The sequence below is a fragment of the Natator depressus genome, chromosome 20 (assembly GCF_965152275.1).
Source record: "Natator depressus isolate rNatDep1 chromosome 20, rNatDep2.hap1, whole genome shotgun sequence".
In the NCBI taxonomy this organism is placed as follows: Eukaryota; Metazoa; Chordata; order Testudines; family Cheloniidae; genus Natator; species Natator depressus.
The window spans coordinates 13073139-13084750 of record NC_134253.1 but is presented as its reverse complement, the minus strand read 5'-3'; the positions used below and the strand labels follow the sequence as shown (position 1 = coordinate 13084750).

The 11612-nt window shown below is 64.7% G+C and overlaps 1 protein-coding gene across 2 annotated transcripts in view; it reads left to right on the top strand.

Annotated features, from left to right (window-relative positions):
* Positions 1-1214: 1214 nt before the first annotated feature.
* ZNF385A (zinc finger protein 385A) overlaps positions 1215-11612 on the top strand; it is a 69947-nt gene continuing 59549 nt past the window's right edge. The window contains exon 1 of one of the 2 annotated variants that reach the window (XM_074934839.1): positions 1215-1265. Coding sequence is in view for 1 of the 2 variants with exons in the window: in XM_074934834.1 (XP_074790935.1) it covers positions 1256-1265 (10 nt within the window). In the remaining variant the exon portion in view is untranslated. The remainder of the gene's footprint in view (positions 1266-11612) is intronic. The other variant, XM_074934834.1, reaches the window with a different exon arrangement.

Below are 11612 nucleotides of genomic sequence, written 5' to 3'. Positions count from 1 at the left end.
ACTTCACCTCATACCTCATCCTCCACCCGACACACCAACCCCCCCCCCCCATACATTCTCCGCGCCTATACACCATCCCACTGAATACTCCAGACACTCCAGCTCAGGGACTTGAGATTCGCTCAATACATCCTGGGTATCCGGGGACTCTGGCCTGACCTGGGGATGGGTCAGATGGGGGCAAACAAAGCATGAAGCTTTTTGTGTGTGCCTGAAAGGGGGTGGCAAACTGGGGAGCCTGACGGACAGCGTGTGTGTCAGTGTGTGTCTATCTGTCTCAACATAGCTGTCTGTGTGGGGGGGGGAAGGGGGGCTGTCTCTCAGTGTGTGTGTGTATAGTTGGACGTCCCACAGTGTGTGTGTGGTGGGGGGGGGGGTTGTCTTTGAATGTGTGTGTGTGTGACTGTCTCTCAGAGTGTGTGTGACTGTCCTGCAGTGTGTGTCTGTCCTTCAGCATGCGTTTGTCTGTCTCTCAGTGTGTGGCTGTCTGTCCCGCAGTGGGTGTGTATCTGTCACACAGTGTGTGTGTGTGTGTCTGTCTGTTCCGCAGTGGGTGTCAGTCGGCTGGCGGGGGGCAGGTCTCCGCCAGCCCGGCCCGGCCCGGCGCGGCAAGGTGCGCTCGCTCACCTGGGCCCTGCCGGGTAACGCAGCCCTGGGCGGCCCGGCCCCCACCGCTCGCTGGCTGCTCCTTTCGCTCTGGCCGCTGCCATTGGCTCTGGAGTTGGCAGCACAGCCAATCGCGGGCCGGGCAGGCGAGTCGCCCCGGGGGTCCCTGCCCAGGAGCCGCGCTGCCTGCTCCGGGCTCACATTGTTGGTGCTGCGGCTTCGGCTTCTCTGTGCACGGACCCCGCTGCCCATCTCCGCGCCCGGCCCGGGGAGCCCCTCACCGCCCCCCCGACCGCTGGGGCTGCCTGACCCCCCACCCCGGATCTCTGGGCTGCTCGCCCCGCTCCTCAGGATCGCTGGGACTGGCCGACCCCCCCCCTACACCTGGATCGCTGGGGCTGCCTGACCCCCCCCGCACACACACACACACCTGGATCGCTGGGGCTGCCTGACCCCCTACCCCGGATCGCTGGGCTGCCCGCCCCGCTCCTCTGGATCGCTGGGACTGGCCGACCCCCCCCATACACCTGGATCGCTGGGGCTGCCTGACCCCCCCACACACACACACACACTCACCTGGATCGCTGGGGCTGGCCGACCCCCCCCCACACACACCTGGATCGCTGGGGCTGCGCCCGGAGCCCGCGGGATGATTCTGGGTGAGTGGATGTTCTGTCCGTCCGTCCGTGTGCCGGCGACCCCCTCCCCAGCTCTCTGATCCGGCCCGATTCGTGACTCCCTAGCCTGGGGGTTGGACCGGCTGCGCCTGTCGGACCGCTGTGCTGGGGGAAGGGGGCAGTATCGCCCCCGGGATGGTGCTGATCGGACGGGCCTGAAACTTCCCTGGGAGGGGGGCAGTTTACACAGAGCTGGGGGGGGGGGAGGGCGACAGTTGTGCGGAATTCGCCTGGACGCCCACTCCTTCCCCTACCCCACTGCCTGTCCCCTCCTCTGCCCCCATTATCTAAACCCCTCCTCCTCCGGACTCCCACTCTACCACCTACCCCATCTCTCCTGCTCCATACCCCTCCCCTTTGCTCCCTCCTTCCCACCCCCCCACCCCCCGGCCTCCTACCTCATCCCCCACCCCCGCCTTAGCCCTCCGGGGCACAATATGGAACTTTTTGTCATTTCAGACCAGTTCTGCTTCCAGTGTGTGTGTGTGACTGGGGGCGGGGGGGGCGGGGGATATCGGGGCTGGAGAGAGGGCACTGGAGGAGTGGGGAGTGTGGGCGGGGCACAAGGGGATAGGGGCGGTCAGACCGATCTGATCTCCAAGGCTATTACTTAACACGATCCTGCCTTTCCTCCTCGCTCCCCCGGGCCAGGCTCTGGCAGCTGTGCCGGTGCGGGGGGGAGGGGGGGTCCCTTGGCTGCCGTGACCCGCCGGGGGCTGCTGGTTCTGCGGGGGGGGGGGGTGCTCGGCGGATTGTGCCCCTCATGGCTGAAGCTTGAAGCATCATCTCTGACCTAGATCCTGGCTCCATCCTCCCTGTCCCTGCACAGCCCCCCCTCCCGTGACCTCAGGATCGGGATCCCCAAAGCAGCCTCCACCCAGAGATGCTGTCACCTCTGGAGGGAGGCAGAAGTGGGGGAGGGGTGGAAGATGCTCTTCTCCAGCCTTGTGGGTGGCTGGGCTACAGGCTCCATCGCTCTCTAGTCCTGGGAGCGGGGGGGGGGCCAGGCCTGGAGCTTGGCCTGCAGGAGCAGCGCCCCAGATGAAGTTCAAAGCAGTCGGGAGTGAGAAGCAAAGGAGCCGCTGAAGTGTGGAGCTGCTGACTCTGTCCCGTCCCCGTGCCCCCCAGTACCCCCATCCCATCCCTTTGCCCCCTGGCACCCCCTGTCGCATTCCTCTGCACCGATCCCATCCCCCTACCCCCAGTACCCCCATCCCATCCCCCTGCCCCCCGGTACCCCCATCCCATCCCTCTGCCCCCTGTCATGTCCCTCTGCCCCCCGGCAGCCCCCTGTCATGTCCCTCTGCCCTGTCCTGTCCCGTCCCTCTGCCCCCTGTCATGTCCCTCTGCCCCCCAGCATTTCCTGTTGCATCCCTCTGCCCCTGTCCCATCTCTCTGCCACCGTCCCATCCCTCTCCCCCCAGCACCTACCATCCCATCCGTCTGCCCCCCGGCACCCCATCCCTCTGCCCCTGCTCTGTCCCTCTTTCCCCTGACACCCCTGTGCCATCCCCGTGCCCCATCCTGTTCCTCTCCCCCCGACACGTCCCATCCCTCTGCCCCCATCCTGTCCCTCTGCCCCCCGTCATCCCCCTCTCCCCATAAGTTCAGTCAGAACGAGGGCCAGAGCAGGCAGGTGATAAACCAGCATCACCCACCCACCCAGCTCTGCTGGTGCCCCTCAGTCCCGACCTGCAGCCCCCTGTTATCCCAGCCCTGGGTTCCCCCCATCCCCTGAGCTCAGCCAGTGCCCCTCAGTCCCGCTGTATCTCACGTCGGTTGTGGGGAGGTTTGGGAGGGGGTGGAAGTGGCCCTTGCGGATGACAAAGCCCCCCCAAGTCCTTTGCTGGGGGTTGGCTTACTGGTCTCTAGATGTTATGGGGGCTGCTGGAAGGGGGCGTTCAGGGAGTCTGTAACCTCCACCCCTGGAAGCAGGCACTGCCCTCGCTGCTGAGTCTGTGTTCACCCCTGCCCTGGCTGTGTCAAAAGCCGTTACTTGTGAGGAGCCCGGGCGGGGGGATGGGCCCCCCCAGGCTCCCAAAGACTCTTAGGTCAGCCCCCTGACCCATGGCTCTATTGGGCCCCAACCTCCCCCATCTTCCCCTTGGCTCTAATGGTGTCAGTGGGGTCCCCTGCTCTGGATGGCTGGGGTGGCCACGCCGGGAGAAATGCCCTGTTGGCAGCTCTGGTCTTGGCTGGAACCAACCCAGAAAGACTGCGGTGGGGAGGGGACCAGGGCCCCCAACATGGAGGTGGAGGAGGACCACAGCGCCTGATTCAGCTGAGGTGGACCCCTGGGCCGAGACTTCTCTCAGCTCGCTCCGAGAGCCCTGCAGTAGCACTTGGGCTGGGAATGGGTCTGCCCGGGGGTCTGGAGCTGTCCATGCCCGGGGCTGTCCCTATGCCTGGGGCTGTCTGTCTGGGCTCATCTCTTGCTCGCTCGCTCTCTCCCACCTCCTGTCACCCTCCCTCTCTTTCAGTGCTTGGTCTCATGCCTCTGACTCCCTTGTGTGTGTGACATGGACTCAGGCAGAGCCCCAGATATTTCCCAGGTAGGTGCCAGAGACACTCCCAGGATCCTGTTTGGCAGCAGCGCCCGGGGGGTCCCGTGGCAGGGCGGCGCTCGGCGGCAGCGCCCGGGGTGTCCCGTGGCGGGGCGACGCTCGGCGGCAGCACCTGGGGGGTTCCGTGGTGGGGCGGCGCTCGGCGATAGCGCCGGGGGGTCCTGTGTTGGGGCGGCACTCGGCAGCAGCGCCTGGGGGGTCCCGTGGCAGGGCGGCGCTCGGCGGCAGCGCCCGGGGGGTCCCGTGGCAGGGCGGCACTTGGCGATAGCGCCGGGGGAGTCCCGTGGTGGGGTGGCACTCGGTGGCAGCGCCCGGAGGGTCCCCTGGCGGGACGGCGCTCGGCGATAGCGCCCGGGGGGGTCCCGTGGTGGGGAGGCGCTTGGCGGCAGCGCCCGGGGGTCCCGTGGCAGGGAGGCGCTCAGCGGCAGTGCCTGGGGGTCCCGTGGCAGGGAGGCGCTCAGCGGCAGCGCCCTGGGGGTCCCTTGGCAGGGAGGCGCTCGGCAGCAGCACCCGGGGGGTCCCGTGGCAGGGAGGCGCTCGGCGGCAGCACCCGGGGGGTCCCGTGGCAGGGAGGCGCTCGGCGGCAGCGCCCGGGGGGTCCCGTGGCAGGGAGGCGCTCGGCGGCAGCTCCCGGGGGGTCCCGTGGCGGGACGGCGCTCGGCGGCAGCACCTGGGGGGTTCCGTGGTGGGGCGGCGCTCGGCGATAGCGCCGGGGGGTCCCGTGTTGGGGCGGCACTCGGCAGCAGCGCCTGGGGGGTCCCGTGGCAGGGCGGCGCTCGGCGGCAGCGCCCGGGGGGTCCCGTGGCAGGGCGGCACTTGGCGATAGCGCCGGGGGAGTCCCGTGGTGGGGTGGCACTCGGTGGCAGCGCCCGGAGGGTCCCCTGGCGGGACGGCGCTCGGCGATAGCGCCCGGGGGGGTCCCGTGGTGGGGAGGCGCTTGGCGGCAGCGCCCGGGGGTCCCGTGGCAGGGAGGCGCTCAGCGGCAGCGCCCTGGGGGTCCCTTGGCAGGGAGGCGCTCGGCAGCAGCACCCGGGGGGTCCCGTGGCAGGGAGGCGCTCGGCGGCAGCACCCGGGGGGTCCCGTGGCAGGGAGGCGCTCGGCGGCAGCGCCCGGGGGGTCCCGTGGCAGGGAGGCGCTCGGCGGCAGCTCCCGGGGGGTCCCGTGGCGGGACGGCGCTCGGTGGCAGCGCCTGGGGGGTCCCGTAGTGGGGAGGTGCTCGGTGGCAGCGCCCGGGGGGTCCTGTCATGGGCCGGCGCTCTGCGGCAGCGCCAGGAGGTCTCATCGCAGGATGGTGCTCAGTGGCTCTGGTGGGGGGTCCCGTCGTGGGGTGGCGATGGTGGCAGCACCGCGGCATCCTGTTGCAGGGCAGCGATTGGTAGCAGTGCCGGAGGGTCCCGTCACAGGGCGGCTCTTGGTGGCTGTGGGGGGGGGTACCGTTGGGGGGCAGCGCTTGGTGGCAGTGTCGGTGGGTCTTGTTGCTGGGTGATGTTCTGTGCCAGTGCCAGGGGGTCCCATTGCAGGGCAGTGCTCGGCGGCAGTGCAGGGGGTGCCATCACAGGGCGACTCTCGGTGGTGGTGCCCGGCAGGGGTTTGGACTATGATCTTTCCCAGCCCTCTCCCCCATCAGTCTAGGCAGGTGCACAAAGCCCAAGGAGAAGGGCTCAGCTCTGGCATGGCTGTGGGGCTGCAGTGAGGGGATCCCCCCAGTTCCACCCCACTTCTGGCTCCTGCCTGTGACTCTGTCGCAGGCCTTGCTCCAGGGGCAGACCCAGGGAACCCCCAGGTCCTGCCCAGCTGACACCAAGGTTCCAGCATGGTGCCAGGGAGCATAATACTGCAGGAACCAGGGTGGGGGGGTTGCAGGGGCACCATGCTGTGGGGATGGGGACAGGGGCCTGGTGGGGGCCTCGTGCTGCAGGGACCAGGGTGGGGGTGGCAGGATAGGGTAGGGTGACCAGACAGCAAGTGTGAAAAATCAGGACCGGGGTGGGGGGTAATAGGCGGCTATATAAGACAAAGCCCCAAATATTGGGACTGTCCCTATAAAATCGGGACATCTGGTCACCCTAGGATAGGGGCATGGTGGGGGCCTCATGCTGCAGGGATCAGGGCGGGGGCATAGCAGGGGGCCTGGTGAGAGAACCAGCTTTCTGATGAGATGTGAAACTCGGGCGTCCGTGGCCCGTGCTGCTCCCGCAGCACCTTGCCCAGAGCTGGCGTTCCTGGCGTGTCCTGGCCTGTCCCGGGAGCGTTCCGCCCCCTGCCATGCCAGCCGTTCTGCTGTTGGACATGGGACCATGCTAAACTGCTGCGTTGGGCTCACTGTACCGCCCCCGCCCCGCCCGGAGGCGTGTGTGACTGTTGGGGCTCAGCAGCGTCCCCCATGGTGGGTGCTGACCGTGGTGGGCAACCCGGTTTCAGCCCCAAGCGTACTCGCTAGGGAAACCTAGAGAATCGCTCCTGTTGGCAGGCTTTGGGGGGGTGTCTCTGTCTGAGGCCGAGCGTGGTAACAGAACCAGGGCTGGCGCCCGCGGGAGCTGAAAGAAGGGCCAGTGCCCCGTCCTTCAGCTGCCCTGTGCCAGGGTGGGAGACACATGGCAGGGCCCCTCCCACAACCAGAGGGGGTGCTGGGCCCCGGACGAGGAGCTGGGCATGCAGCAAGTCATGGAGTGGCACCCCCGCCTCCCCCGGCTCCCTCTGCTGAGCAGGCTGAGGGGGGGACTGCCCCTGCTAACCCTGAGACCCCGCCTGTCCCAGGGTCTGAGGGATCCCAGCCCAATTCCCCGGCCATGCTGCCCTGGCTGCACCATAACACCCTCCCCCAACTCTGCAGACCAGCACCCATCCCCAGGGCCCCATAATGGGGAGGGAGCCCAAGGCTCGCAGGGCCGTGTTCATCTCATCAGCATCTGGGATTGATAGCATGGGGCAAGGGGAGCTACCCAAGGAATTACCTGCATGCAGACACCCAGCTGGGCAGAGAACAGCGGCTGAGCCAGGCAGAAGGAGCTGGGCACGGCAGGGTCGGGATTGAGGGGCACTGGCAGACCTGGGGGGGGATGGGGAAAGCCCAGGGCTGGGCAAGCAGGGTGCTGCGGGTCAGGATTGAGGGGGTGAGGCCGTATTAGATTGTCCAGCACAGGGTATCGAATATGTCAGTTGGTGTGGAAGAACTCCGTGTGAATTAGCAGAGTGTGTGTGTGTGTGTGCGTGTGCGTGCATGTCAGCATGTGTATGTGTCAGTGTATCAACATGTCTGTGTGTGTGTGAGTGTCTGTCTATGTTCATGTGTATGAGCAGGGTCCCCCGCACGGCGGGGCCAGCTTGGCTAGCAGGAGGGAGAGGGGGGCAGAACTGGTACATTGTTGGCAGGGGGTGCGCAGGAGGAGTGAATTTGGGGAGATGTAGCGTATTGGGGTGAGACCAAACAAAGCCGTGGGGGGCAGCAGGCTGGGAACCCCAGCAGGTTAGAACAAGAACAAACAACCGTGCTCTTTCCTGCCTGTCTGGTGCCTGGGGGCGTTGGCAGCAGGGGCAGGGTGCGGAGAGCTCCCTGTGGAGTGCTGGGGCTGGGACATGGTGGGGGAGGACACCCCTGGGGGAGGGTGGGGACCTGCACCAAACACTGCACCGCCCCACATGAGTGCTTCCCCTGGCTGCCAGCCATTGCCCATTGTGATGTCAGCTGGGCAGGGACCACGGGACCCCTCGCTCAGCAGGTGTCATGGTCGCTTCAGTGCTCAGTGGGCAGAGCGGAAGCGGGGAGTACAGGGCACGTGGGTGGAGGGAGACGGGCCCCGGGCTGGTTTTGGGGGCTAAAGGCCTTGGCTGTGTGCCCACCTCCAGTCACTGTAAACAGACCGCCTATTGGGTTCAGCGTCCTGGGGGCACGTCTCTGCTCCAAGGGTCCAGCAGGGGGTGCTGCAGGGCAAGACGGGGGCACTTCAGTGGAAATATGTGGTGTGGGGGGACCATGAGTGAGTAAGTGGGTGGCCTTGGCAGAGCCACTTTGGGGAGGCCCAGAACTGGCACATTAGGGGGGCTGTGGGTCAGGACTGAGGGGCACCGGCAGAGCTCTGTGCAGGAGCGGGAGGAAGCCCACAGCTGGGCTAGCAGGCGGCGGCAGGTGGGAACTGAGGGACACCGGCAGAGCTCTGTGATGGGGAAAGGGAGAGCCCTGGGCTGTGCTGGCAGGGGGCCGTGGATCGGAGAACTGGAGGGAGCTGTGCCTGGTTACCTTGACTCTGCCCATTTTCCCATCTCTACGGTTCCACGGTTTCGTGACCCTGGGGCATTACAGGGGCACTTGGGGTTTGCAACCTCCCGACAAACTCGTCTTTTTCCCTGCACAGTGAAATCTCCCTGCCGGGCCGTGCTGTACTCCGTGTATTTGGCTCGGCCCGGGGCTGCAGCCCCCTCACCAGGCTCCGCGTGGCAGGCAAGCCTGATCTAGGCTACACTCACTGGGCACTTAAGTGGCTGTCACAACCTAGGTTTGTTTTGGTAGGGTGCTCAGTGGGTGTCACACACTGGATTGTGTTGGTAAGGTGCTCCGTCAATGTCAGACACTGCATTGTTTTGGTAGGGTGCTCAGTGGGTGTCTCACACTGGATTGTGTTGGTAGGGTTCTCAGTGGGTGTCTCACACTGGATTGTGTTGGTAAGGTGCTCCGTCGATGTCAGACACTGCATTGTTTTGGTAGGGTGCTCAGTGGGTGTCACACACTGGATTGTGTTGGTAAGGTGCTCAGTGGGTGTCACACACTGGATTCAGAGTAACAGCCATGTTAGTCTGTATTCGCAAAAAGAAAAGGAGTACTTGTGGCACCTTAGAGACTAACCAATTTATTTGAGCATAAGCTTTCGTGAGCTACAGCTCACTTCATATGCATCCGATGAAGTGAGCTGTAGCTCACGAAAGCTTATGCTCAAATAAATTGGTTAGTCTCTAAGGTGCCACAAGTACTCCTTTTCTTTTTACACACTGGATTGTTATGGTAGGGTTCTCAGAGGGTGTCACACACTGGATTGTTTTGGTAGGGTGCCAGACACTGCATTATTATGGTAGGGTTCTCAGTGGGTGTCTCACACTGGATTGTCTCGGCGAGGTGCTCAGTGGGTGTGTCATGGGGCGAGACTCACCCCTGTGGCGCCTCCTGCTGGTCTCTCAGGGAATTAGCTCCTCCAGAGCACCTTCTGCAGGCTGGTGTCCCACTTGTCGCTGGCCCCCGTGTCCCTCCCAGACCCTGGTGCCCCTTTTTCCCAGGGTGCTGCCCCTTGGCAGTACCCCCACAGTCTCTGGGTCTTCCCTCCCCACAGAACCCCCACCCACTATCCCCACCTCGCTTCAGTCTTTGGCTACTGCCAGTCACCACTGAGCCCCCGCACACGGGGGTGGACTGCAGTGTGTAAGCCAGTCATCACAGGCAAGGGGGGTTTGGACCTGCTGCCTCAGCCTACCCATGGGCTGCCCTGTTGCAACCCCGGTACCTATCTCAGGCCATCTGCCAGGCCTGCAGGTTTTCCAGTCTGGGCCTCCCAGCTCCTCTGGCCTTCCCCAGCCCCGCTTCACCTCAGGTACCCTGGTCCGCTCCCCAGCAGCCAGGCCCATCTCACTCAACAGCTAGAGGAGACTCTCTGCTCCTGGCCCACGGCCCTCTTATAAGGGCCAGCTGAGCCCTGACTGGGGTGTGGCCACAGCTGAGCCTGCTTCCCCCAGTCAGCCTGGGAACTGCTTGCTCCCAGCCATAGCCCTCTCCTGGGCTGTTTTAAGGCCGGAGCGGGTGACCACCCCGCTACAGGGTGTTACACCCTGGATTATTTTGGTAGGGTGTTCTGTGGGTATCACACACTAGATTGTTACGATAGCGTTCTCAGTGAGTGTCTCACACTAGATTCTTATTGTAGGGTGCTGAGTGGGTGTCACTCACTGGATAGTTTTGGTAGGGTGCTCAGTGGGCCGTGTGCACTGCAATGTTATTGTAGGATTGCTAGATATTTGATGTGGCGTTGAAGTCGGTAAGCAGTGCTGTGGGGAGTGGGAACTGAGGGACCTTGGCTTGGTTGTTGAGTCTGTCCCCTCCCCCTTCTTCCCACCCCCAACTGGAGGCCGGTTGCTCTTGGCTGTACCGCGACACCCGCCGGCCTTTATATAAGCAGGTTGTTGTGGCTTAACGGGTTATTTTTATCTCTGAGCAGAGTCGTGCTGATGGGTTCCCTTTTCAGTTCCTTCCTCCACTGTCAGCAGCCAGAAGGCCAGCCTGGCTGGGCTGAGCTGGGCCCACCTTGGTACTTGGGGAGAGCTTGGTTCCCGGTGGCTGACTGCGGTGCCCTCCCATCCTCACTTGCACCAAATCATCAGTGCCGTGCCAGGGCCGTGATCTTGAGCCTGGCAGTTCGCCCTGCAGCACGGCTGCCCCTTTGCCACAATGCCTGCGGCTCTGGGGCCGGGCCAGCCCTGCCACTTCCAGAAGGGATGGCACTGAACCCCAGATCTCACCTCCCCGTGGGAGGCTCCCATCCCCGGGTGCCAGCCCCCTGTGCTCAGGACCCGCCCTGCACCACAGATTCCTAGCTGCTGTTAATGGCCTCAATGGCTCGCTGCCCCCAAGTCCCTCACCGCCAGGGTGACCCAGCTTGTCTCTTGGGGGTGCCCTGGCTCATCACAGACAATGCCAGAGAAAGCGCTGGCAGGGAGGAGCTGACGGAGGAGAAGGGAGCGTCATTTCCCTGCAGGCAGCGGCTCAGGGCCTGAATCCGTGGGGCCATGCCCCAGGGTCCACGTTGGACTGGGCCATTCGACCTCCCCTGCCCAGGGAGGGGCGTGAATCTGAATGAATGGCCCCTGCTGGTGTCTGCGGGGCCTGAAGCAGGAGGGCCAGGAGCCACCAGCTGCCCCCGCACCAGAGCCGTTCGCCAGAGGCCACCAGTGAGACACAGCCCGCAGCAAGGGGGCGCCTGGCTCAGTTTTGCCCCAGCTTTGTGGGCGGTAGCTCAGCCATGGCCTATCGGGGGGCACCATGCTCCTTAGCCAGGTCACCCAGCACTGCCTGCCTGGAGCCGGAAGGGGCAGCCCCTCTCCCATGGGGAGAGCTGGGAGCTTGTCTCTCTGGTGTAGGGGCCATGGCATTGGGGCACAGGAGGGCTGGGGACATGATAGGTCAGGGCACCAGGCCTCCCACAAGGTGGTTGGCACAGCTCCATGCAAGGCCACCTGGGAAGGCTGCTTGTGATCTGGGCAGGAGAGTGCCCCCTGCAGGGGATACATGGTGCTGCTTGTTACCCACCTGAGGTTTGCAAGTGTGTCAGCATCACTAACCCTTATGGCAAAAAGGGAGAAACTGAGTCACACGGTGGCAGGAGTCTGGGCTTGGGATAGAACCCAGGAATCCTGGCTTCCAACCCCAGTTGTTGCTTCCTCTCACCCCACCCCTGCTCTTGCCCCCTCCGCCCCCGGGGCATGGTGCTGCCATCTGGTGGGTGCTGACTCCCCACCCCAGAATGGGGCCTTTGTGGTGAGGGGCTGGTTTGGGTGGCAGGCGAGGCAGGGCCTTCCCTGGGCCAGGTATGTGTGTTTGTGTGGGCGGCGGGGGGCTGATCTGGGGAGTGGAACTGCTGAGGGATTGTGTGCCTTGGGGCTGCATGGCTGTGCAGTGATCCTGAGGGGGTGGGAGGGATGGGGATTGGGGTTGTGCGGGCAGTGGGGGAATGGCTGGGGAAGGGAGGTGCTGAGATCTTCAGAGGGTTGGGGGGTCTCTGGGAGTGGC